This window comes from Pelobates fuscus, chromosome 5 (genome assembly GCF_036172605.1).
Source record: "Pelobates fuscus isolate aPelFus1 chromosome 5, aPelFus1.pri, whole genome shotgun sequence".
NCBI classification, from domain to species: domain Eukaryota; kingdom Metazoa; phylum Chordata; class Amphibia; order Anura; family Pelobatidae; genus Pelobates; species Pelobates fuscus.
The window spans coordinates 192,562,601-192,589,201 of record NC_086321.1 but is presented as its reverse complement, the minus strand read 5'-3'; the positions used below and the strand labels follow the sequence as shown (position 1 = coordinate 192,589,201).

General features: G+C 44.6%; 3 protein-coding genes across 5 annotated transcripts in view; 1 reads left to right on the top strand and 2 right to left on the bottom strand.

The window, feature by feature from the left end:
* NGDN (neuroguidin) overlaps positions 1-5,520 on the top strand; it is a 124,697-nt gene extending 119,177 nt beyond the window's left edge. For both annotated transcript variants that reach the window (XM_063454889.1, XM_063454890.1), the window contains 5 exons: positions 1,209-1,326; positions 4,484-4,652; positions 4,743-4,896; positions 5,064-5,124; positions 5,241-5,520. In XM_063454889.1, the coding sequence (XP_063310959.1) occupies positions 1,209-1,326; positions 4,484-4,652; positions 4,743-4,896; positions 5,064-5,124; positions 5,241-5,257 (519 nt within the window). In that variant the 3' untranslated portion in view covers positions 5,258-5,520. The remainder of the gene's footprint in view (positions 1-1,208; positions 1,327-4,483; positions 4,653-4,742; positions 4,897-5,063; positions 5,125-5,240) is intronic.
* Positions 5,521-6,526: 1,006 nt separating this feature from the next.
* LOC134612722 (thiamine-triphosphatase-like) lies at positions 6,527-11,950 on the bottom strand. Of its 2 annotated transcripts, none has more exons than XM_063457146.1 (3): positions 11,528-11,950; positions 10,641-11,189; positions 6,527-7,025 (listed from the first exon to the last, which is right to left on the bottom strand). In XM_063457146.1, the coding sequence occupies exons 2-3, from the start codon at positions 11,173-11,175 to the stop codon at positions 6,925-6,927; spliced, it is 636 nt and encodes a 211-aa protein (XP_063313216.1). In that variant the 5' UTR covers positions 11,176-11,189; positions 11,528-11,950; the 3' UTR covers positions 6,527-6,924. The 2 variants fall into 2 exon arrangements, with proteins under 2 accessions (XP_063313216.1, XP_063313215.1); XM_063457145.1 differs by having other exon boundaries at positions 11,551-11,948.
* Positions 11,951-12,986: 1,036 nt separating this feature from the next.
* On the bottom strand, positions 12,987-14,313 carry LOC134612164 (thiamine-triphosphatase-like). Its single transcript, XM_063456520.1, has 2 exons — positions 13,917-14,313; positions 12,987-13,555 (listed from the first exon to the last, which is right to left on the bottom strand). The coding sequence occupies exon 2, from the start codon at positions 13,539-13,541 to the stop codon at positions 12,987-12,989; it is 555 nt and encodes a 184-aa protein (XP_063312590.1). The 5' UTR covers positions 13,542-13,555; positions 13,917-14,313.
* Between the last annotated feature and the right edge of the window lie 12,288 nt (positions 14,314-26,601).

Here is a 26,601-nt window from a genome sequence, read left to right as displayed (position 1 = left end):
ACTCTGTAACTTTCCAAGACACCATGAAACCTGTACATGGGGGGTACTGTTTTACTCGGAAGACTTCGCTGAACACAAATATTAGTGTTTCAAAACAGTATAATATATTACAACGACGATATCGTCAGTGACAGTGACATTTTTTGCATTTTTCACACACAAATGGCACTTACACCGACGATATAATTGTTGTGATACGTTTTACTGTTTTGAAACACTAATATTTGTGTTCAGCGAAGTCTCCTGAGTATAACAGTACCCCTCATGTACAGGTTTTATGGTGTTTTCAAAAGTTACAGAGTCAAATATAAGGTTTGCGTTTCAGTTTTTTCACATTAAAATTCGCCAGGTTGCCTTTGAGACCGTATGGTAGCCCAGGAATGAAAATTATCCCCATGATGGCATACCATTTGCAATAGTAGACAACCCAGGGTATTGCAAATAGGGTATGTTCAGTTTTTTTAGTAGCCACTTAGTCACAAACACTGGCCAAAATTTGCGTTCAAATTAGTTTTTTGCATTTTCAAATATTAACACTAACTTTGGCCAGTGTTTGTGACCAAGTGGCTACTAAAAAAGACTGGACATACTCAATTTGCAATACCTTAGGTTGTCTACTTTTGCAAATGGTATGCCATCATGGGGGTAATTCTTATTTCTGGGCTACCATATGGCCTCAAAGGCAACGTAACCAATCTGGCGAATTTCAATGTAAAAAAACTGAAATATGTAACACGCTATATTTGACCCTGTAACTTCCCAAAACACCATAAAACCTGTACATAGGGGGTACTGTTTTACACGCGAGACATCGCTGAATACAAATATGTGTATTGTATTGCAGTAAAAGCAAACAGTATTATGACATTCACAGTTAGAATGTCACGTAGAACTAAAAAAATGTAAAAAATTCTTATTTTCTCCCATTTTTTAAATATTTTTTTCATATTAAATTATGTTCCATACCTAAATATTTGATGTTAAACGAAAGCCCCGTTTCCCCTGAATAAAATGATATATAATAATGGGGGGTGCATTTAATATGAAAGAGGTGAATTATGGTTGGACAGACATATAGCGCAAATGCCAGGTTTTGTTTACGTTTTTTTGGATCACAACTTGTACATTTGGCTGCGGTCTTAAGGGGTTAAAGTATCATATTATGCAGTGTGTTTACAGTTTCAATAACTGCTCCCTGTTCTCTGCAGCTTGAAGAGTTTGATGGAGAGTCAGATGGAGAAGGAGAAGCAAGTGGTGGAACTGCTAAGAAATCTCAGAGTAAAGGCAGAAAATACATCCCCCCTCGGCTGGCACCTGTGCACTATGGTATGTACTAAAACCACTGGGCGATGCTAAAGGGACACCCCCCCCCCAAAAAAAATATAAATATATATATATATATATATTTTTTTTTTTATATTAAAACCATGCATGTATTTTTTTTTTTTTTATTGGGAGTATATAAAAAGGCTTCTAAGCCTACCCAGATTTTCTTTGGCTGTCCATTCACAGACTCTCCAATGCAGCTCAATGAGACATCTTTGCAAAGCAGGTGCTCTGAGCAATTGGTGCCTCTTGAGTTTAGCTCAACTGAGCTAAGCAACCAAAATGTCAAGGGGGTGTAACTAGGTTAAATTATAAAATCCTCACTTTTGTAAAATGTAAAAAGAGTGCACACTCTTTACACATAACATATTTCAGTAAGCTAAAGTGCTTTAGGGGTCCAGATTGTTAATTTTTTAAGGGACACTATAGTCACCAGAAAAACAACCGTTTAATGTAACTGTAAAAGAATTGTGGTTTTAGACAGAACTTTACTTAAAGGGACACTATAGTCACCTGAACAACTACAGCTTAAAGGACCACTCTAGGCACCCAGACCACTTCAGCTTAATGAAGTGGTCTGGGTGCCAGGTCCAGCTAGGGTTAACTAATTGTTTTATAAACATAGCAGTTTCAGAGAAACTGCTATGTTTATCAATTAGTTAAGCCTTCCCCCTAATTCTCTAGTGGCTGTCTCACTGACAGCCGCTAGAGGCGCTTGCGTGATTCTCACTGTGAAAATCACAGTGAGAGCACGCAAGCGTCCATAGGAAAGCATTATGAATGCTTTCCTATGTGACCGGCTGAATGCGCGCGCAGCTCTTGCCGCGCGTGCGCATTCAGCCGACGGGGAGGAACGGAGGCGGAGAGGAGGAGGAGAGCTCCCCGCCCAGCGCTGGAAAAAGGTAAGTTTTTACCCCTTTCCCCTTTCCAGAGCCGGGCGGGAGGGGGTCCCTGAGGGTGGGGGCACCCTCAGGGCACTCTAGTGCCAGGAAAACAAGTATGCTTTCCTGGCACTAGAGTGGTCCTTTAATGTAGTTGTTCAGGTGAGATCTATAGCTCCCTGCAGGAAATCTAATGTAAACACTGTATTTTCAGAGAAAATACAGTGTTTACATTGATAGGAATACCTCCAGTGGCTGTCACTCAGACGGCCACCAGAGGGACTTCCAATCATGTAGGCCCTAAAAAGGCCATGTACACGTCAGACGTATTAAAATACGTCTGACGTGTTCAGGAGAGAAGGGACTGTGTGCGCGCCTTCATTCTCCTGCCTGTCAGCAGAGGAGAGGGGGCGGGCAAAGAACGCGAGCTGAGCGGTCAGTCAGCTTGCGCGCATGCGCGGTAGTGTGCTCAGGACTTCATAGGGCGGCATGAATGCCGCCCTATGAAGTATGTGCGCATGCGCACAAGGGAGCAATGACGCTTCCAAATGGAAGAGTCTGGCTGCTCCCTGCTCGCGCCCGCCTATTGTCATTTTGAGGAAATAGGGTGCGCGGCTTCACGAGGCTCCCGGCGCTGGAACCAGGTAAATTAAAACTGCTGACTGGAGAGTCCCTTTAATCTGTCTAACAATACTTTTTATACATCCAAGGGGAGTTCATAATAGATGGATACAAACAGCAAGGCAATTAAGGCATGGTTTCTAGTACTCCAATTCATTGTAGCCACTTTATCCAGATAGGAAATTACAATAACAGTTGAATCATGGAAACTAAAGAACTGTAAACTTGCCGTAACACCATCAACCTTTATCAGCTGCAGGACAGCATGTATATAGCTCTACCAGTCTCCCAGTTCAGCTCAATAAAAACAGAGGCCTTTTAAGATCATTTCATACTGGTTTATGTGTAATATTTCAGTAAATCTATTTCCAAGTTTCAGACTGTTACCAACGCCAGTCTAATTGATTGAGGAAGAGGCTTTGTGCACATGCTCGTTTGAGAGCTGCAAAAAGGCTGATTCTTTATAAAGACCGTTAGAAGCTACCTCTTTGTGAGACACAAACACTTGTTTCACTGTGTTTACAGTAACTAGAAGGTGAATGTGCAATTGCAGGTTGTGATTCACTCCCATTGCCAGAACGAGCACAGTTATGTGCGGGTGATTTTATTTCTGATTTGGTTCAAAATGCGAATATGTAGTGGTAATGGTGTCACAAAACACATTCTTTGATGAATCCCCACATGAAAAAGTTACAGGGTGTAAAAGTGTGGCTCCACTTCTTGGAGTCCTGTGCGACCTATCCAACACTGAAGCAGTGTGTCATTTAAAAACAGTCGTACTTGCAGGTGCCAATGTGGCGCTGCTCCATCTTGCTGGAAAATGACTTACCTCTTACATGAAATGTTGCTTCATCACTAAAAATCAAACTCGGTAAGAAGCCCCATGGTCTGTAACATTGCATCACTAAATTATTTCCATAGTCACCTGCATGAAGAGCCTGTACCAGTTGCAACCGGTATGGCATCATGATTAAACATCGCCTCAACACACGCCAGACAGCCTTATGAGAGATCACAAATTGTCGGCTGGCACAACTATTTGGGCTACGCTGAAAACTCTTGAATTCTTCTCATAATTTCCTCTTAAGTGCGTGGTCGCCTTTTGCTCGTTCCCTTACATAAACAGCACGTTTCTCACATTATCGGTTTTAATGATAAATATTGGCGGATTAATGCTAAAACGCACGCTGCACCGCAATTAAGGATTCAGTCAGGATTGATTCTTGCATAAAGGCATTGAATTCATTGCTTTCCTGTGATTTTCAATGTCCTCATGGATAGTTTCACTGGGTTTCAGTGCATTAATGACTTCTGGAATGTTTTCTGTTTTACATTATAGGGTTAAAGTTACAGGGCCACTGTACACAGACCACTTTATTGTAGTAATTCTGGTGATTTGCGTACCTTTAACCTTTTCAGTGTCACCTGTCCTGTGAGAGGATCAGGCAACTATCCATGTGTTATTAGTGCAACTTGTACTATAAAAATGTTTTAATTTATGGTAAGGGAAATTTGGTATTTTTGAACAGCTGAATGGACCCAAAATGTAGTCTTTATTTACATAACTGTGCAAGTCACAATAGTATTTTTTAGATTGTTTACATATGCACTGCTAAATATAGTTAAAGGAACACTATACCAACATTTCTTCTCAGATGATACAGAGGCAGAGAAGGAACGTAGACTTCTAGAGCGTGCAAAGAAACGAGCTTTAAGCAGCTCTGTTATTCGGGAATTGAAGGAACAGTATACTGATGCTCCAGAAGAGATACGAGAAGGGAAAGCATATCATATGATGCGGCATGAGAGAGAGGAGCAACACAGGTAAAAAAAATAGTAATAATAATAATTTAATAAATAAAAGGGCAACTTCTACAGAATCCTGATGCAACTCCTGTGTTTTTCTCCACACAGAACCCGATATGAGGAGTCCATGATGGTGCGTTTGAATATGACGCGCCAAGAAAAGGCACGAAAAAAGAAAGTGCTCTCGATGACATCACAGCTTGGTTCTCTTACTCACTTCACGGACATTAGTGCCCTAACTGGGGGGGAAGGGAGAAATGAGGTAAGTAGGAGTGTTGAAAAAGATTGGTTGTACTAGGAAAGATGATGGATCGCAGAGGCTTAATTTGCAAAGTGCAACATTGGATGTAATGGTAGAGTGTCAATAGTGGAATGAATTGTGTGATTTATCAAACATTTACAAGCATTAAACTTTGATTTCCTTTTTAGGACATGTTACCTTCTGCTAAGAAATCGAAGAGAAGCTCCAAAAAAGGAAAAAAGAAGAGAGGTATGTTTTTTTTATTTGTTTAATAGTTTTACTAGATTGTCTTTTTATTCTCATTGCTCTGCTGTAGTCTCATTACACAGGTTTAGGTAATCTCACTATTCTCTATTTCTCACCAGGTTTCAGGAAGCGATAACCTTTATCTACATCACAGCGCAGTGTCCAGTGATGGCAGTGTCGTGTCACAGATCCCTCCAGGCCTTAATATTTTTCTGAAACATCAGTTTTTATATTTAGCCAGTTTGTGTGTTGCCTGGAACAAACCTTTTATTCTTGTTGAGGGCACATGGAGGTAAATGGAACACATCTTCATGGGATTTAATTTGAACTTTAAGTGGTTTCCTCAACATTAACTATGCACCTAGTTTGCAATAAAATATTTTTCAATTGTATATAAAATAGACCTGTTTCCAGTCTTTGTGTGTGTTGTGGGGAGTACACAATCTCAATGGGAATAATCAAGTAGGTGGAGAGAAAAAAAGTGAGATCCACATAACATCAAGCCTTTAGAGAATTTATTTGATAATGTTCTGTCATGGAATTAAAGAACTGCCTGTCATATACAGAGAAAATTAAGACTAATGTAAAGGCAGTAAATATTAGGTTTATTCAGGTGTTTAGAAAGCTATTAGCAAGACATAGACCACTTAAAATTGGATTTTACTCTGTTGTAGCTTGGCCCTGGGAGCATGCATGAGGAGAATGGGAACAAGATAAGAAAGCTAAATTAGTACATATAGACAATTAAGGAGACTATCATTTTTATTAGTTTTGTTTGGAGACCTCGGTTTTGTCCACTGTAATAATAGCAAGCCTAGTGGATAGCTGTTCTCTTTAAAAATAAATAAAATACAAGTTTAAACTTATCCCAAATCCCAGACTTTCAGGTCAGATATTGGTGCTTGCATCCCTTCTGAGCGGCTGCTAGCACTGGCTGTGCCTCCTAGGGTACAACAATCTTGTTGGGCTATTAGGAGGAGCTGATGAGATCGAAGGTATTGAGCGTGGAGAAGGCAGCGGATTTCAGACAACTTAAACACTGATCAGCGCTAAGTGAAAGTCAATATGCACAAGCGGGAAATCAATGCAGGGCAGAGAGAAACTGAGGGAGGCCGTGAAAGGCAGAGTCGGAGGGGGAGGGAGATAAAATGAGTGAGAAACCTGCAGTGACAATGAAAGTGGATAGGAGTGTAAATAAGTATGTAGAGCAATTCTGTCTGTTTAACAGCACTTTGCTAATTTGTCTATTCATCGACTGGCTTCTGTCTCACATGGTTTTGCAGTATGTTATGCAAAGTACTGGTCATATAATAACCTGGTACGACTAGAGGACATTTTCAATAACACCCTGTATTTTGAAAAGGAACAGAACAGTCAACAAGGTTAATATGTAATATGCACACACTTTATTTATATTAAAAGATCAGTGGTTTTTATTCATGGCATATAGTAGCTTGAAGATGGAACTTAACAATTGGTAAACTATCAGGGTTACTTACCCCCACCTAATCTAATAGACAGCCACTAGAGGAGGACTTAACCCTGTAAGATAACTATTGCAGTTTATAAAAACTGCAATGGTTACACTTGCAGGGTTAAGGGTGGTGGGAGTTGGCACCCAGACCAGCAGAAGTGGTCTGGGTTCCTGGAGTGTCCCTTTAAGGCCACAGTAGATAAACTGAATGCAGCACTCACTTAAATTTTTTAATTCCGCTATTTTGACCTTAAATTTGAAATTCACTAAGAATTCTTACTTTTGTTAATAACCTTGTTCATGTAAAGGTCTCTGCAGGACAGTGTGGCTCATAGAACATGGACCTCAAGCAGTTTCCTGTAATGTTCTTCTCGATTCCTTTTCAGGAAGGTTGACATTTTTCCTGGCACTGGAGAAATGCTGAATACACCTGTAACAGAAGAATATAACAGTCATTTAACACTACTTAATAAAAATATAATAAACCATAAATGTTTAGCTAATAGAAATACAGTTAAAAAAGCAGAAGCCATTCACATGTAAGGGTTTATTCGTTAAACATTGAAATAATAGTGAACTGAAAAAGAATTGCAAAATTTTAAGGAACACTCCACGAACAAATAAATTAAAGGAATACTACAGACACCAACATTTTTTTAGTTTAATGACGCATTTATGGTGTATAAATCATGTCCCTGCAGTCTCACTGCTCAATTCTTTGTCATTTAGGAGTTAAAGGGTCACTACAGTGCCAGGAAAACAAACTGTTTTCCTGGCACTGCAGGTACCCTCTCCCTCCCACCACCCATCCCATGTTGCTGAAGGGGTGAAAACCCCTTCAGTGACTTACCTGAGACCCTCGGTGGTGATTTCGGGTCCGCCCATGCTCCTCCTCCGCCGACTTCATCTGGCAGGGGAGACCGATCGTGCATGTGCGGCCGCCGGCAGAGACCAAAACCATTGAAAATGCTTTCCTATGGGGAATTGAGCGACGCTGGAGGTCCTCACACAGCGTGAGGATGTCCACTAATGTTCTAGCACAGGCCTGTGCCAGGAAGTGCCCTCTAGTGGAGGAGTTAACCCTGAAATGTAATTATTGCAGTTTATAAAAACTGCAATATTTTCAGTTGCAGGGTTAAGGGTTGTGGGAGTTGGCACCCAGACCACTGCAATGGGCAGAAGTGGTCTGGGTGCCTGGAGTGTCCCTTTAAATCACTTTGTTTATGCGGCCTTAGTCACACCTCCCTGTATATGTAACTTACACAGCAGTCCTAAACACTTGCTGTAAATAGACCTCTAATGTTTACATTTACTTTTATTGTATAGTCTTTTTGTTTAACCCCTTAAGGACCAAACTTCTGGAATAAAAGGGAATCATGACATGTCACACGTCATGTGTCCTTAAGGGGTTAATCTTCTGCTATGTTAATAGCCTTGTAGACACTTCATGAGCCCCTTGCGTGTGAATAAAGTTAAATTTACAGAGCAGGAGATGCAAGTTAGTCAGACTGAAAATAAGCCATTTTTATTATTTCATGCAGGTTGTGTGAGTCCACGCCAGGGTAAGTGTGGCAAAGACTAAATAAAAAAAAAAAGTGATTTAACAGCTAAATAGGAAGGGGGCCATGATCTATACGCCAAAACAGCTTTATTAAGCTAGTTATTTTGATGCCTGTAGCATCCCTTTGAAGGGAAACTATAGTGCCAGCTGGTAGGGGGAGACCAAATGCGTGTGTGCTGCTATGGGTGCAATCACATTAGTACTTCCCCTATAGGAAAGCATTCTAATTATTTTCCTATGGGGTTTTCGGGTGCATAGCGTGAGGACATCCAGCTTCAGTTAGGTGATGAAAAGTTGCCTAAGGAACCAGAAGTCCCTTTAGTGGCTCACTGGTAGACAACCACAATAGGTGGAGTTAACCACAAAAGGTAATTATTGCGGTTTCTTAAACTTCAATAATTACCTTTTACGGGGTAAGGGGCCTGGAACACTGCATCCAGACCACTTTAGTGTGCTGAAGTGGTCTGAATGCCTAGAGCAGGGATAGGCAACCTCCGGCACTCCAGATGTGGACTACATCCCCCATAATGCTGACAAAGCATAATGGGATGTGTAGTCCACAACATCTGGAGTGCTGAAGATTGCCTATGTCTGGCCTAGAGTGTCTCTTTAATATTTAGTTAAAATATACCTTTACTTTCAGCAAGCTGCAGGGATGTAGTGTTTCTCTAAAGGAATACTACAAATAATAAAAGTATTTAACCAGGAAAGGTACATTCAAATTACTCTGGTTTTCAAGTACATCCTGGGGTTGTTACTATTGCCCAATTTAATGGTACTCAAACATTTTAGCTTGCTGCATTGCTTTGTGTCTGGGGTCTGTCATATTTGTGACGGTTTATAAAAGCGTGTTAATTTTAATACTGATAAGACTTTGCAACAGGATGTGATCTATTTGGACTTTGCCAAGGCATTTGATACAGTTCCACACAGAAGATTAGTGTTCAAACTCAAGGAAATCGGTCTAGATGAAAATGCTTGTTCTTGGGTAGAACATTGGCTTAAAAACAAAGTACAAAGAGTTGTCCTTAATGGTAAATTTTCAAGCTGGACAGAGGTGGCAAGTGGTGTCCCTCAGGGGTCTGTTCTGGGACCCCTTCTATTTAACATGTTTATAAATGATCTTGAAGACCGCATTGAAAGTCATGTTTCAGTGTTTGCAGATGACACAAAACTTTGTCAAATAATACAATGTGAGCAAGATATTACTTTGCTGCAGAGGGATTTAGATAGACTGGAGGACTGGGCACTCAAATGGCAGATGAAATTTAATGTTGAAAAATGCAAAGTTATGCACTTCGGCGTAAAGAATACACAAGCAACGTATACCCTTAATGGAAGCGAATTAGGGATAACACACGAAAAGATCTTGGGAATTGTTATAGACAACAAACTATGCAACAATGTGCAATGTCCAAGGCCAGTAGGGTATTGTCATGCATGAAAAAGGGCATTCATTCTCGGGACGAAAATATCATTTTGCCTCTTTATAAATCACTGGTAAGACCACACATTGAATATGCTGTGCAATTTTGGGCACCTGTTCTAAAGAAGGATATTATGGCACTAGAAAAAGTGCAGAGGCGGGCTACAAAATGAATAAAAGGAATGGAACATATCAGCTATGAAGAAAGGTTAACAAATTTAAACCTATTTAGTTTAGAAAAACGTCGCCTGAGAGGGGATATGATAACATTATACAAATATATTCGAGGCCAATACAAACCATTGTGTGGAAATCTATTCACAAACCGGACTTTACATAGGACACGAGGTCATGCGTTTAGACTAGAAGAAAGAAGATTTCGTCTAAGGCAAAGGAAAGGTTTTTTTTACTGTAAGAACAATCAGGATGTGGAATTATCTGCCTGAAGAAGTGGTTTTATCAGAGTCCATACATATGTTCAAACAGCTACTAGATGCATACTTGCAAAAACAGAATATTCAAGGATATAATCTTTCAATGTAGGGTAATAACTGCTTGATCCAAGGATAAATCTGACTGCCATTCTGGGGTCAAGAAGGAATTTTTTCCTAGCTTGTTGCAAAATTGGAAGTGCTTCAAACTTTTTTTTTTTTTGCCTTCTTTTGGATCAACAGCAAAAAACATATGTGAGGAAGGCTGAACTTGATGGACGCAAGTCTCTTTTCAGCTATGTAACTATGTAACTTTACCAAAATGTCTCAATGGCTGTCGCAGCCAGGGAGGTTTTCTACCACTATCGCTGGCTCCACAGAGCTAAAGAAAGTGGCAGGTATGCTGGGTAAGAGCGTGCCTGCCTCTCACCCACCCTCCTTGTCAACCAGCTATACTACAGCATATTGAGAAGCATAGGAAAGCAGTGATTGTGTTAATGCAAGGCTCCAGCACAGAGGCATCTCGGTTTGTCCCGGGAAAGAGGTTACGGCTTGCAGATAACAGGCCTGCAAAATAGTGTGTTTTATATCGGACAAAGTATGGTCACTAAGCCCTATCATACTTGCCTAGTTTCTTGCAGATGTCATCCACTTTCACCAATGCACTTTGCACCTCTTCTTTTGTCTGTACCAGAACCTCCACTTCTCCAACTGCAAAGCCAAAATCTGTCATGTCCAGATCCACTACCACGTTGTGGTTACTGTTATCATCTAGAGGTAACAGGAATTTACGCCTTGTCGTCACAAATCTTGCAAACTCTTCAAGTTGCAGAGATTCCAAGTTGTGGGGACATGGGACTCCTAACTCTTCGCTTACCCGGCAGATAATTTCAGCTTCATTATTTAATTCCTGATATTGGGTAGAGGTGCCATTCAATCCACGGGCACCCCGAACTAAAGGGTGCTTCAGCTCCCACGAGTCTGCTCTCTTGCGCAGCCACATGTCTGCTAGAGTCAAACGTAGATCAGGACTGTCATAGTATGAGTCTTGGAACTTCATTTCATCTTGCAGCACAGCTCCCAGAGTAAGCAATTGGTCCTCCACCTCTGGGCCTGGGACAAATTTACGTTCCACCTCAATTGGGCCGCTTGGATGAGACATCGTTCACGGTTTTGCTAACCAAAAAAATTAAAAATTGAAATTAGTATGATTAATACAGCAAGATACAATAAGAAAGCAGGTCTGGGGGTTTTATGCAAAATGTACTATATTTTGGAAATTGAAAGTATATTTAATCTTCAAAGGAGTGTGATCATAAGACAATCTGATACTAATATAACCGTATTCTTGGCAGAGAAGTAAACATAATGCACCATTGCAGTGATTAACCCTTCTGACAGTGAGAGATAGAGCTCTAAAAAAATAAATATTCAGAAATGTTAACAGACAAAGATTAAAAAATAAAATAAAAAAGCTTATATATCCGCATGTAAAACTATATATAGTGCCTCACTTGTGCTCGGTGAGCTGGCTTACCCTCCAATGGCTGCTGTGTAGTGAGACTTGCAGGGCTATAAGTTACCCGGTGGCTGCACGCAGTGACTCCCTAGGCCAGGCACCTGCAGTGGCAGCACGTCTTCCTTACCGGGGGAAACAAGGGCGGGAACCAAGCGTTCCTGTGTCCGGCCATAGTTACTATTATTATTACAGCAGGTGTCGGTGCGAACACAGCGGTGAGTACGCAGCACTCTCCATTAAAGCTGCATATATTTATCTGTATACTATGTCTCCGAGAGACTAGTGGGCTACACAGCCCCACCGGTCACAGCAGGCAATGGATGGAGGACGAGAGGATTCTGGGATTTGTAGTGCACGCAGCCTGGTTCTGACTACAGCTAAAGTATGAAGGGAAAAACCTTGGCTGAGGGTTTAAACATTAGGCCGGGATAGCATTAAAATAGAATGTTTACTTCGTCTTAGAATCTCCAAGTATGTCATTAGGAATCCCTTGTTAGAATAGTTTATACTATAATGGAATAATGCTGTGGTGGTAAATCTGTAAAAAAAAAAAAATATTTTCAGGAACACTTTCAACATTCAGATAAGCTGGTTATGGGGTAGATGACCATGGCCTCGATTTAATTCGCTTGAAACAGCATCAGAAATTATAGCATTTTATCAGGAAAAAAACAAACTTTTAAAACATTTTTATCTTCAGAAGTTATCTGTTAAAGTCTATGAGACTTTTCCTACATAAAGCAGTTGAAAAGTTTTTTTTCTTTATGTAACTGAATGGAATAATTTCTGATACCGATTCAAATTAATTAAAAAAGGTTTTTTTTACTGTAAGAACAATCAGGATGTGGAATTATCTGCCTGAAGAAGTGGTTTTATCAGAGTCCATACATATGTTCAAACAGCTACTAGATGCATACTTGCAAAAACAGAATATTCAAGGATATAATCTTTCAATGTAGGGTAATAACTGCTTGATCCAAGGATAAATCTGACTGCCATTCTGGGGTCAAGAAGGAATTTTTTCCTAGCTTGTTGCAAAATTGGAAGTGCTTCAAACTTTTTTTTTTTTTGCCTTCTTTTGGATCAACAGCAAAAAACATATGTGAGGAAGGCTGAACTTGATGGACGCAAGTCTCTTTTCAGCTATGTAACTATGTAACTTTACCAAAATGTCTCAATGGCTGTCGCAGCCAGGGAGGTTTTCTACCACTATCGCTGGCTCCACAGAGCTAAAGAAAGTGGCAGGTATGCTGGGTAAGAGCGTGCCTGCCTCTCACCCACCCTCCTTGTCAACCAGCTATACTACAGCATATTGAGAAGCATAGGAAAGCAGTGATTGTGTTAATGCAAGGCTCCAGCACAGAGGCATCTCGGTTTGTCCCGGGAAAGAGGTTACGGCTTGCAGATAACAGGCCTGCAAAATAGTGTGTTTTATATCGGACAAAGTATGGTCACTAAGCCCTATCATACTTGCCTAGTTTCTTGCAGATGTCATCCACTTTCACCAATGCACTTTGCACCTCTTCTTTTGTCTGTACCAGAACCTCCACTTCTCCAACTGCAAAGCCAAAATCTGTCATGTCCAGATCCACTACCACGTTGTGGTTACTGTTATCATCTAGAGGTAACAGGAATTTACGCCTTGTCGTCACAAATCTTGCAAACTCTTCAAGTTGCAGAGATTCCAAGTTGTGGGGACATGGGACTCCTAACTCTTCGCTTACCCGGCAGATAATTTCAGCTTCATTATTTAATTCCTGATATTGGGTAGAGGTGCCATTCAATCCACGGGCACCCCGAACTAAAGGGTGCTTCAGCTCCCACGAGTCTGCTCTCTTGCGCAGCCACATGTCTGCTAGAGTCAAACGTAGATCAGGACTGTCATAGTATGAGTCTTGGAACTTCATTTCATCTTGCAGCACAGCTCCCAGAGTAAGCAATTGGTCCTCCACCTCTGGGCCTGGGACAAATTTACGTTCCACCTCAATTGGGCCGCTTGGATGAGACATCGTTCACGGTTTTGCTAACCAAAAAAATTAAAAATTGAAATTAGTATGATTAATACAGCAAGATACAATAAGAAAGCAGGTCTGGGGGTTTTATGCAAAATGTACTATATTTTGGAAATTGAAAGTATATTTAATCTTCAAAGGAGTGTGATCATAAGACAATCTGATACTAATATAACCGTATTCTTGGCAGAGAAGTAAACATAATGCACCATTGCAGTGATTAACCCTTCTGACAGTGAGAGATAGAGCTCTAAAAAAATAAATATTCAGAAATGTTAACAGACAAAGATTAAAAAATAAAATAAAAAAGCTTATATATCCGCATGTAAAACTATATATAGTGCCTCACTTGTGCTCGGTGAGCTGGCTTACCCTCCAATGGCTGCTGTGTAGTGAGACTTGCAGGGCTATAAGTTACCCGGTGGCTGCACGCAGTGACTCCCTAGGCCAGGCACCTGCAGTGGCAGCACGTCTTCCTTACCGGGGGAAACAAGGGCGGGAACCAAGCGTTCCTGTGTCCGGCCATAGTTACTATTATTATTACAGCAGGTGTCGGTGCGAACACAGCGGTGAGTACGCAGCACTCTCCATTAAAGCTGCATATATTTATCTGTATACTATGTCTCCGAGAGACTAGTGGGCTACACAGCCCCACCGGTCACAGCAGGCAATGGATGGAGGACGAGAGGATTCTGGGATTTGTAGTGCACGCAGCCTGGTTCTGACTACAGCTAAAGTATGAAGGGAAAAACCTTGGCTGAGGGTTTAAACATTAGGCCGGGATAGCATTAAAATAGAATGTTTACTTCGTCTTAGAATCTCCAAGTATGTCATTAGGAATCCCTTGTTAGAATAGTTTATACTATAATGGAATAATGCTGTGGTGGTAAATCTGTAAAAAAAAAAAAATATTTTCAGGAACACTTTCAACATTCAGATAAGCTGGTTATGGGGTAGATGACCATGGCCTCGATTTAATTCGCTTGAAACAGCATCAGAAATTATAGCATTTTATCAGGAAAAAAACAAACTTTTAAAACATTTTTATCTTCAGAAGTTATCTGTTAAAGTCTATGAGACTTTTCCTACATAAAGCAGTTGAAAAGTTTTTTTTCTTTATGTAACTGAATGGAATAATTTCTGATACCGATTCAAATTAATTAAATTGAGTGACTCTATCGAAAACCGTATCCACTTTCCATCAATGCTAATATTTTTCTTTACCCTCTATCTTTTTCTTTGCCTCTCAATATTTTTTTGTTCGCTCCATTACTCTCTTCCTCACAACATCCCTCTGTCTCTCTCCTGTGTCAGTGTTCCTCTGTTGCACTGTCTTGGTAATACTCCAGCCCTCTCTCTTGCTGCCTCCATGTCATATTCCTCTCTGTCTCAATTGTTTTATTGCCCCCTCTGCCATTCTCTCCTTGTGCTGTGCCAATCAACATCTCCTCATAGAGCTGCATTAAAGCATAAGGAACGTTCAGCGCCTGGTTGCAGCAGTGATCCAGGAAGCACCTCTGGTGGCCGTTTGAGTGACTGTAACTAGAGATGTTTCTTGGCAGCAATGTAAACACTTCCTTTAGTCTGAAAAGGCAGTGTTTACATTAAAATGGCTGCAGGGACATTTTACAGACACCAGAACAACTAACCTAATAGGTAAATGGTAGCAAAAGGGGATTTGATCACCCCGTCTAAGAAGATAGGTCCACCCATTAGCCACTCAGGTAAAGTCACAGCAAACTCCGTTTTCAGCATTAGTGGTGAGATACCAGTGTGAGCAGATTGATGTGGAAACAGCATGTCTATCTGTAGCCACAAAGTATTACTCTTCTATTACACAGAGTTCCGCCATCTGGATGAACCATAATTGCATGGGGGACCAATTGGTTGCTTCCATAAGTGGGAGATAATCTGCTTAGCAGCATTTCATATTCTTAGGAATTTTACTATAACATGGTGTGGGCACTGTGGTGTGATGCAATAGCAGAGGGGCTGGCTTGAATGGTGGTGGGAGAGTCTGAGAACTTCTTTAAAATATTGTATTGACACTATAATCACCAGAACCACTACAGATTAACATAGTTGTTCTGGTGTCTATAGCCTGTCCCTGCAGCCTTTTTAATGTAAACACAACCTTTTCTGAGAAAAGGCAGTGTTTACATTGCCACTAGAGAGTCCTGTGTCAGTGCTGCACAGTGTGCAACACCTATGTTCAACGTCTCCACGCTCTCAGTGGAGGCGCTGGATGTTAACTATAGAAAACATGGGCAATATCCTCCCAATGCTTTCCTATGAGAAAGCATTGACTTGGCTGAGATCATAAAGATTGATGATCTCAGCCATGGAGGCTGTACCAGCCGCAGTGAAACCAGCACGACGTGGGAAAAAAGGTGAGTAAAATCACCTCTCTCATTTGATCGAAGGGGGGCAGATACATAAACACACACACAGAAACTTACTTTGACAGACACACAATGGCAGACACACTTACAAACTGACATATTTATTTTAACTTATGTCCACCCAGACTCCCTACCTTTGAGAGAGCTGAGTAGATCTTTCCCTGGGGTCCAGTGTGGCTGCTCTCTAATCTTCTCAGCTCCCCCGTGTGCTCTCTGTAGTGATTCTAGGGCCGCAGTGATGTCATTTTCCGTCTCCCAGCATTATTAAACCGCGCAAGGGGGCAGAGAGGTGCTGCAGGAAGATCACTGCTCCTTCGCATGCTGCCTTAGCTGTCCGCCTCCATGCTCCCCACGGGTGGTCGTCTGCAGTACTGCGCCTGCATTTCCCTTTAACTAAAGGGCTGACAAATCATTGACCCCAGGGCAAAATTTCTAGTTGCCATGACAACCTGGTGCCTGGAACTTGTCAAGCTCTAGTCTCACCATATTTGAATTAAGGTTACATGCTGCATGTGAGCAGCACCAGCAGAGTCCATTCTGGAAGGGGTCTTACCTGTGGAGGTATTGAGAAGTTCAGTACTAGTGGTGGGTCAAGTCACAGTTTTGTGTCTTTAAGTCTCAATAAATGTCTCCCAATGACCCATAAAGCATTGTGTTGTGGTGGGGGCTGAGATTGGATCAAGTAGTAAAGGTAGGATATCCCATTTTCTATGGGGTTTAGGTCCATACATGAAAATTCACAAAAAAAAACAGGCACTCACTTGAATATAGACGTCCAGAAGCTGTGTTTCAATGTTTAGTAATCCACCGGGCTAAAAGATTTGGAGCCAGGACTATGGTCAGTAGTAGTAGCAAAATAGAATTCCTCAAAAAGACTCCTCTGATCCAGCACAAGTAACCAAATAACATGGTCCAAATTCCTATAAAACCCACTTCATTTTAGATCCAAATCAGTTTATTGTAGAGCCAGCAAAATACAAAAACAATGGAAACTGCGCCTCAGTGTGACCAAAAAAACCCTAGCCACCTCACAAAAAGACTCTACGGTAACGCATACGCTGAGGGTATGGGACAAAATTAGGGGAGCACCCCAAGTGTCTCCAACGCCAAGCCCACTGACCCAAATACAACACAACCCCAAAATAGGAGGGGGAATACCACCACAGACCTGGGACTTCATAGACAGAGGAGACCACATTCCTATACATAAGGCGCTACACAACGCGGAAATGAAACCACTGCGAGAAATGACAGAGGGCCACCCACCGACGAGCCTACAAACGTTTCATTACGCACAACTTAAACACTTCTACCAGACACTCCCGAATAGAGAAGCAATTCACAGAGACCTAACATGGTTCGAAGGCCTCTGCGACAACACAACGTCCCTAGATAAAGCCATTTCCCTTCTCTACCAGCACCTACTAGTCGGACATCTCGATACCAAAAACACATATAGACGTTAATGGGAACACATGCTCGACAACACCTTCACTGACTCCCAATGGGAAAAAATACTGATCCTACACCACAAATGCTCGTCAAGCTCCAAATATCAGGAGACCAATTACAAACTACTAGCAATGTGGTACAAAACACCGTATAGCCTGCACAGAATCTTCCCGGCAACACCCAACACATGGAGGTGCGGCTTCGATCGAGGAACACTGACGCACATATGGTGGGACTGCCCCCAGATCACACCATTCTGGGATGCGATTCGACAAATAACCAAAGAGATACTGGGAGACACGGGGGAATTCAATAAAGATCTGGCCTTGCTACACTCCACATCACTCCCTATCGGTGCATACCGAAGATCCATTCTTAGACACTTCCTAAATGCCGCCAAAGCCCTAATCCCACAACATTGGAAATCGACCGCGACCCCCACAACGGCACAGTGGATGGACAAGGTGGACAAAATATATACTGCAGAACTGGTACAGGCGTCCCTATTGGGAACTGAGGAGAAACACATGGACAGGTGGAGGCCATGGCTGGCTTACGTGGCAGGGCGAACGGCGGGGGCGGGGAGCGCTGCGCGGACGTGAGGGAGAGGCTGGAGCGTCTACCTGACGGGCGGGCTTCTATCCGCCCACGTTGGACACACACCCGCAAGAGGGGTGTAACCGAGCAATTGCCCGTGGGAGGGCCCGAGGCCAAAACATTATTATTGTATATATATATTTTTTTCTTTTTCTTTTCTCTCTCCTCTTCTCTCGCCACCCACCTCCCTTCCGCCACCCGCTCCAACCCGTCCTCTCACCATACTGGCCACATACTACAAATCTCTTATAGTCTACCACATTAGATACGAATCCCATAATACATCCAACGCTACACGAACCACCAACTAATGCTTGCTCTAACAGCCCAACTCTGGACGGGCACAAAACGACTACTACCCAGATGAACCCTACCAACAGATAAGAGACCAACAACGCTTCTTTTCCGCACTAGAAAGCTGCAAACATATAACGCATGTTTTATTTTAAGATGTAAACAGTTTCATGGGACCTGCGTGTCCCCTTTTCTCAACAATATGACTCGTTCCGTCATACTTTCTATTATGCTTAATATTAAAAGCTTTGTTAATAAAATCATTCATAAAATGCATCGTACTATCTGTTCTGTAAGTATGTCTTGTCGAGATCTGGTTATGCTGGTAAAGGTTATTTGCTTGTCACAATAGGCTACATCGTAGTATACAAGTCGCTGCCGTACGGAGCATTTAGTAGGGTGTTAGGGGAACATGCTGGACCCTATGTGTGCGAAACAGAGTAATACAGTGTGCTTGCAAAACAGTATAGTAATAGTATATTTAAAGCAAAATAAGCAATCCTGTAACTAGCTACAGTATAGCTGTTCAAGATTATGAGTGACCTAGTTGGCTAATATAGCAAGAATCAAGTAAGGGGCAGTGGCTGATTATTATTAGCAGGATTGCTGTAGTTTTAGCTCGGGTAGCTTGTAGATTAATCCACTGGGGCCCCTACACTAATCTGGGCTTAAACAATATTAACTTGGCATGGTTCGAGATGAGGTTGGTGCTTCTAGGTTGCCGGGGTCTGTAACCAGTCATCTGTGTCAAGGTTGCAGAGCTGAGTGAGGGCACAATGTCCACTTTGCTGGCCATCACCCGCGGGGAAAGGAGGGACAGTCACCCAATACCTGCATGGGACAAGTTTTGCAGTTGGTGGCCGTGTCTGATGGAGGAATCTCTGGCAGCGGCACCCCACCATTCCCAGCTCCCGGAGTACTCCTGCACACCTGTTGTGTCCGTCCCGCTGTAGAGCGCTTCCAGTGCCCAGGGTCCCCCACGCTGTAATTGTCTCCAAGGTGGGATAGTTTGCTGCTTAGGAGTAGGGTGGTGTACTGCTGGTCTGGGTCTATGGTGCTTACGTTTCCACCGGGTCGCCCTCCTTCTCCTCCCTGCTATCTTTGTTGCGCCCCAGCCCCCTCCCGGGGTTGCGAGTTGTCGCACGGTTACGCTTGGTTGCTTTGCCGGTGTGGCCTCTTCGAGAGCGTCCCTATGATGAGAGATCTTGGCCCAGAAGTCGGTCAACAGGCGATCAAGCCGTTCGGCGAGAGAGGGCAGCGGCGTGTTGGCTGCAAAGTTGCACGTGGCGTCCGCCATGGCATGAATTGCGATGCAAGTATGGCAATGTTGGTGCCTTGTCGCTGGGGTACGGGCAGCATTTGCCGGGATGTCTCTCACTGGTTGGGGGGGTGGGGGGAGGTATACTGGGGAGACCTCCCGTTGGTTAGGCTGCAGTTGGCCAGAGGATCGGCCGCCTCCTCTGTGCCGTCTGAGTAGGCCTCTTGTAGGCCTCAAGTCTATCCCCGTGTTGGAGCCGTTGATTTTGGTCAGTGTTTTTGGTGCTTCTTGCCCCTGTGGTAGCCCTCGGTCTCGGGGGTTAGTGATCAGGTGGTTTTTGGGGCTATTTGCTGCTATTTTGGCTGGATAAGGGCAAATTGTCACAGAGCTCTTGTGGTGTGCTACCGCCCAGCGTGGCTGCCAGGCTCCGCCCCCCACCTCACTCGTTTTGTGTAGAATAGCCAGATAAGAGTAGTCTGTTTGAGGATTTTTATATTGGATCCATACAGGTCTTTTCAAAGGGTCTCTCATATTAAAGGTATGAACCAATGTTTTTAATCTTTCCAGTTTAATTTCTTTCAGGAATTGTACGGTAGGATTGGAGAAAAGCAGATGTGTTTCCTATATTCAAAAAGGGTTAAAAATATTTGCCTGGAAATTATAGACCTGAGAGCATTATTTTTGTGGCTGGGAAAGTATTTGAAGGGTTATTAAGGGATACTATTCAAGAATTCATTGTTATTAGCAATAATTATGTCAAACTATCTTAAATGCGTTCTACGAAGTAAGTAGAATCATAGATCAGCGTGTTGCAGTGAATGGGCTCTACTAACATTTTTCAAAGGTGTTCGATATGGTTCCACACAATAGGAAAACAAGAAATTTATGCAGTTATTCGAGGACAACTCATTAAGCTATGCACACACAGAGAGAAGGAGCAACGTAGACGTATTTCTGAACTGACCCAGCAGATCTTGGAGCTGGAAGGAAGTCACAAGTCCACCCTGTCTGATAACTCCTATAAAGCCCTACTGGAGGCTCATAGAGTTTTGAGAGAAATTTTGTACCAGTAGCTGAAAAATACTGTCCACAAGTCACATGGCTTTTTCTACGAGTATTCCAACAAATGTGGCCGCCTATTAGCTAAGACACTCCAAAAAAAGCGGCGCATGTGCCATATTTAAAAAAAATAAAAATACTAAGGACGATGCTGCCACACAATTACTACAGCAGACTATACAGCCTGCCCTCGAGGGATACTCCAGACGCTGCACACTACAGGGCCACTCAAATCTCTGAATATCTGCAACTGCACGTCATCAAAACTTTGAGTCAAGAATTGGCTGAAGATTTGGAGGAACTTCAAGCAGCGCTGAAACTATCCAAACTTAATAAAGCACTGGGATCAGATGGCCTGCTAGTGCGATATCCCAAGGAGTTCGGGGTTGTGCTTCTCCCCAGACTCCTAAACGGTATTAATTCCCTATTGGACGGAGGTGTAATTCTAAGTGACTTCTTATTAAAGACTATTACAGTTACTGTTACAGACGGTAAGGATCCCTCCAGCTGTGCCTGTATTAGCTACAGGCCAATATCGCTACTGAATATGGATCAGAAGCTCTTTATGAAGATCCTAGCAACGCGCTAGTGGATCCAGACCAGGTTGGATTCATCCCCGGAAGGGAAGCGAGGGATAACCCCATCCGTGCACTGAACATTATCCATGTAGCCCTACACTCGAGTCAAAAGATCCTTCTCCTCTCCACTGACACGGAGAAAGCCTTCAACCGTGTAAATTGGCAATATATGCCGGCAACACTGGCTGCCATGGGTTTTGGTCCACACATGCTGTTGTGGATATATTCGCTGTATAAACAAATGGGGCTCTTTCATCACCTTTTTAAATTCGAAATGGGACAAGACAGGGACGCCTGCTTTCCCCCCTTCTAATTGCACTCTCCCTAGAACCATTTCTGGGGGCGGTCAGGTGGGACGGGAAAATAGATGGGTTTACCCTGAAAGGGTCTACACATAAGGTAGCCACCTACACGGATGATATGCTATTTTTTATCAGCAACCCCCTGGTCTCCCTCCCGAATTTTTTGAGGGCTTTCACAGAATATGGTCTGATTTCCAACCTGAAACTGAACACAGAGAAATCGGAGTCATCAGCCATCTCTATTGGGGAAGCAGCTATCACTCACCTACGTACTCATTTTGCGTTCACATGGTGCACTACCAAACTCAAATATCTGGGTATTTGGCTCACTGCGGACTTGACCCAGCTGTACACCCATAAATTTGCCCCACTATTGCACACGCTGAAGACTGATATGGCCCGTTGGTCCAGCCTTTGTGTCTTGTAGTTTAGCAGAATGAATGCCATTAAGAGGAATCTCCTCCCCCGCCTGCTATACTTATTTCAAACGATCTTGATAACTTTGCCGACAACCTTCTTCTGATTCATGGATACGACCATCTCTATGGCAGTCTTGGGCGCCTAGGATCAGGAGAGCACTACTGCACCTGCCGATGGCATATTTTACTGGTAGTGGAATTGTACGTACCTAAGACTTCCAAGATTTGGATTCACCTGCAGGGCCGGTGCAAGGATTTTTGCCGCCCTAGGCAAAAGTAAAGTTTGCCGCCCTCCCCCCCCATGTGACATCACAATGCCCCACCCATATGATCTGCCATGTTAACTAACGCCAGTGCTGCAGTGCCGCCGTGTTTACATTAAAAGGCCTGCAGGGACAGGCTATAGACACCAGAACCACTACATTAAGCTGCAGTGGTTCTGGGGACTATAGTGTTTCTTTAATGTGAGGTAAATTAGAGATTAGTGCCACGAATAATATGCTAGATTGCCTACTTACAACCAGATGAGGATGATGATGGGCTCTAGCTGCAGTCTGGCACCACTGGTCTGGTGTGGAACAGGATCTCTGGAGGCTGTTTGTAACTGTGGTCACAAAAATCAATGTTCTGGGAGAACGGGAAGCAGCTCCCTTTTTTGGGGGCCCTTTACACAGCTCAGGGTCCACCTTCATGTTCCACCAATGATTTTGTTCACAGGGGGTGGAGTGTGTAGGGGATGTCCTGATGTGTGTAAGGAATGCATTGTGTGAATCTGTGTTTGTATGTGTAAGGGCTACAAGGTGTGTTTCTGTGTATGTATGGGATGCAGTGTGTGCGTCTGTAAGGGGTGCATTGAGTGTGTGTAAGGAATGCATTGTGTGTTTCTGTGTGTGTAAGGGTTGCATGATTGTGTGTGTGTGTGTGATGGATGTCAATCTCTTTCTCCCCCTCCCTCCCTTGTCACTCTCTTTCTCCCCCTCCCTCCCTTGTCACTCTCTTCCCCCCCCTCCCTCATTTGTCACTCTCTTCCCCCCCTCCCTTGTCACTCTCTTCCCCCCCCTCCCTCCCTTGTCACTCTTTCTCCCCCTCCCTCCCTTGTCACTCTCTTTCTCCCCCCTCCCTCCCTTGTCACTCTTTCCCCCCCTCCCTCCCTTGTCACTCTCTTTCCCCCATCCCTCCCTTGTCACTCTCTTTCCCCCATCCCTCCCTTGTCACTCTCTTCCCTTCCCCCCCTCTTGTCACTCTCTTCCCCCATCCCTCCCTTGTCACTCTCTTCCCCCCTCCCTTGTCACTCTCTTCCCCCCCCTTGTCACTCTCTTCCCCCCTCCATCCCTTGTCACTCTCTTTCCCCCCATCCCCCCCTTGTCACTCTCTTCCCCCCTCCATCCCTTGTCACTCTCTTTCCCCCCATCCCTCCCTTGTCACTCTCTTTCCCCCCCATCCCTCCCTTGTCACTCTCTTTCCCCCCCATCCCTCCCTTGTCACTCTTTCCCCCCCATCCCTCCCTTGTCACTCTTTCCCCCATCCCTCCCTTGTCACTCTTTCCCCCATCCCTCCCTTGTCACTCTCTTTCCCCCATCCCTCCCTTGTCACTCTTTCCCCCATCCCTCCCTTGTCACTCTCTTTCCCCCATCCCTCCCTTGTCACTCTCTTTCCCCCATCCCTCCCTTGTCACTCTCTTTCCCCCATCCCTCCCTTGTCACTCTCTCTCCCTTGTCACTCTCTTTCTCCCCCATCCCTCCCTTGTCACTCTCTTTCTCCCCCATCCCTCCCTTGTCACTCTCTTTCTCTCCCATGTCACTCTCTTTCTCCCCCCTCCCTCCCATGTCACTCTCTTTCTCCCCCTCCCTCCCCACTCTTTCTCCCCCCTCCCTCCCTCCCCACTCCCCACTCTCTTTCTCCCCCTCCCTCCCTCCCCACTCCCCACTCTCTTTCTCCCCCTCCCTCCCTCCCCACTCTTTCTCCCCCTCCCTTTCTCCCCACTCTTTCTCCCCCTCCCTCCCCACTCTTTCTCCCCCTCCCTCCCCACTCTTTCTCCCCCTCCCTTTCTCCCCCTCCCTCCCTCCCCACTCTTTCTCCCCCTCCCTCCCTCCCCACTCTCTTTCTCCCCCTCCCTCCCTCCCCACTCTCTTTCTCCCCCTCCCTCCCTCCCCACTCTCTTTCTCCCCCTCCCTCCCTCCCCACTCTTTCTCCCCCTCCCTCCCTCCCCACTCTCTTTCTCCCCCTCCCTCCCTCCCCACTCTCTTTCTCCCCCTCCCTCCCTCCCCACTCTCTTACTCCCCCTCCCTCCCTCCCCACTCTCTTTCTCCCCCTCCCTCCCTCCCCACTCTCTTTCTCCCCCTCCCTCCCTCCCCACTCTCTTTCTCCCCCTCCCTCCCCACTCTCTTTCTCCCCCTCCCTCCCCACTCTCTTTCTCCCCCTCCCTCCCTCCCCACTCTCTTTCTCCCCCTCCCCACTCTCTCCCCCCTCCCCACTCTCTCCCCCCTCCCCACTCTCTCCCCCCTCCCCACTCTCTTTCTCCCCCTCCCCACTCTCTTTCTCCCCCTCCCCACTCTCTTTCTCCCCCTCCCCACTCTCTTTCTCCCCCTCCCCACTCTCTTTCTCCCCCTCCCCACTCTCTCCCCCCTCCCCACTCTCTTTCTCCCCCTCCCCACTCTCTCCCCCCTCCCCACTCTCTCCCCCCACCTCTATTGTAGCGTGGCCGAGCTCTGTATGGTCCGCGGGTATAGGGAGCTTTTGTTTCCTGTACCCGGCCGGACTAACAGGAAGTGCACACTCAGTGTGCACTTCCTGTTAGTCCGGCCGGGTACAGGAGACAGATGCTCCCTGTACCCGCGGACCATTCAGGGCTCGGCCACGCTACAGTGATGGAGTGACAGGAGGGAGCGCTGAGCGCTTCCCTCCTGTCAGCCCCTCTCCTCATGCTGCGCCCGGGCGGTGCGCCCTCATGGACGCACCAGCCCGGGCAAAGCTGCAGCTGCCTGAGGCTCTCTGCAGAGCGCTCGGGCGGCTGCAGCATGAGGGGGGCCGGCGCTCCTGCCGGTGCCCCTTCCCAAGGGGCGCCCTAGACGGCTGCCTAGTCCGCCTAACAGGTAGCGCCGGCCCTGTTCACCTGGAGAGGTCTCAGGTAGAGGGGACGCTTCCAGCTGCAGTGTGGTTGCATGGCCCACTGAGAGGTACACAGACCCAGAGCCACCCATTCATAGGGGCGACCCTGAAGGTGTGGAACTTGGTTAGGACGAAGCTTATGCTATCCACATCACCAGGTCCATTAACCCCGGTTGTATATAACCCTGAGATCGCTGGTGGCCTTACACCTAGAGACATTAGCGTCTTTGGTGAATCAGACTGGACATACATGTGCCAGTGGTGCACCTCGTATGCAATAATGATGCTCCCGGATTTACTGTCAAACAAGGTTCCAACGGGTCTGGACAGATTTCGCTACTTCCAAGTTAAATCTTACTACACTTCCCAATTTGGACGACACCTATTTCACAGGAATCTAACGGAATTTGAGGAATTGTGCAGGCCGTGGGTAAACCTATATAGGGAAATCTTGGTTCTGTACACGCTTCAGTCATCTGACCTGCCCGAACCTGCAAAACATAAGCGCGATGGGAAAGAGCAACTGGTGTCAGATTCTCAATGGACGAAAATCCACATACTGACACACCAGATGTCCATGTGCTCCAAACAACAAGAACTCAACTACAAATTATTGACAGAGTGGTACAGACCACCATGGAGATGGATTCCGTGGATATACTTCCTGTCATGAAAATCTAACCCATAGCGGCACTCTGGCGACAGTCATAGTATGCCCCTCGGCAAGATGTATGGGCAGGTAACATCACACCTCATCGACCCGGGTGAGTGTGTGGGGTGCACTCCCTCCATCCATGGTGGGGCGGGGGGTCTCCACCCCCCCCCCCCCCAACTTTTTTTTTTCTCCCTCCTCTTCTTTCTCCTCCCTCCTTCACTCTTTCATATCCACCCATCCCCAATCTTTTTTATTCCTGCTAGAATTATGAATCCATTTGCATGTGTTGGAAACATGGTAGCTCATCCAGCACCAGTCTCAATTGAATAACGATTGATCAATGAGTACGAGAGGCATAACTGGTCCGGGTGACTTACATACAACGGTAGAAACAGGCATGTTTCCCCCAACCTCACCTGGGCTCGCTGTCAACTTAGTACAGTTGCTAGATATCTCCTAATATGTTGTGGATCTCGACCTAGCTACCTAATGTTGAATGTATGTATTAGCTAACAGAACACTTGTATCTTGTTCTCATCTACTCTGGTACTATACTGTATGTCTCTTATTTCTGTATAAAATACAAAACCTTAAATAAAGATTGTCAAAAGAAAATAAATTGATGCAGATGAAAATTCTTGTCCTTGGGTAGAACATTGACTTAAACATAAAGTACAGAGAGTTGTAACTGATCCATTTTCAAGCTGGACAAAAGTGGTAAGTGGTGTCCCTCAGGTCTGTGCTGAGACCACTTCTATCCAACATATGTGTAAATGATCTTGAAATAGACATTGAAAGCCATGTTTCAGTGTTTGCAGATGGCACAGGGCTAGGTAAAGGTAAAACAATGTGAGCAGGATATTATTTTGCTGCAGATGGATTTAGATAGATTAGGGGACTGGGCAGCCAAATGGCATTTGAAATTTAATGCAG

Excerpts from the sequence above, each read along its gene's own strand:
- LOC134612722 (XM_063457146.1), bottom strand. The coding sequence starts at position 11,175 with ATGTCTCATCCAAGCGGCCCAATTGAGGTGGAACGTAAATTTGTCCCA. Across the intron at positions 7,026-10,640 it reads TGACATCTGCAAGAAACTAG|GTGTATTCAGCATTTCTCCA; the intron begins GCAAGTATGATA and ends CTTCTGTTACAG.
- LOC134612164 (XM_063456520.1), bottom strand. The coding sequence starts at position 13,541 with ATGTCTCATCCAAGCGGCCCAATTGAGGTGGAACGTAAATTTGTCCCA.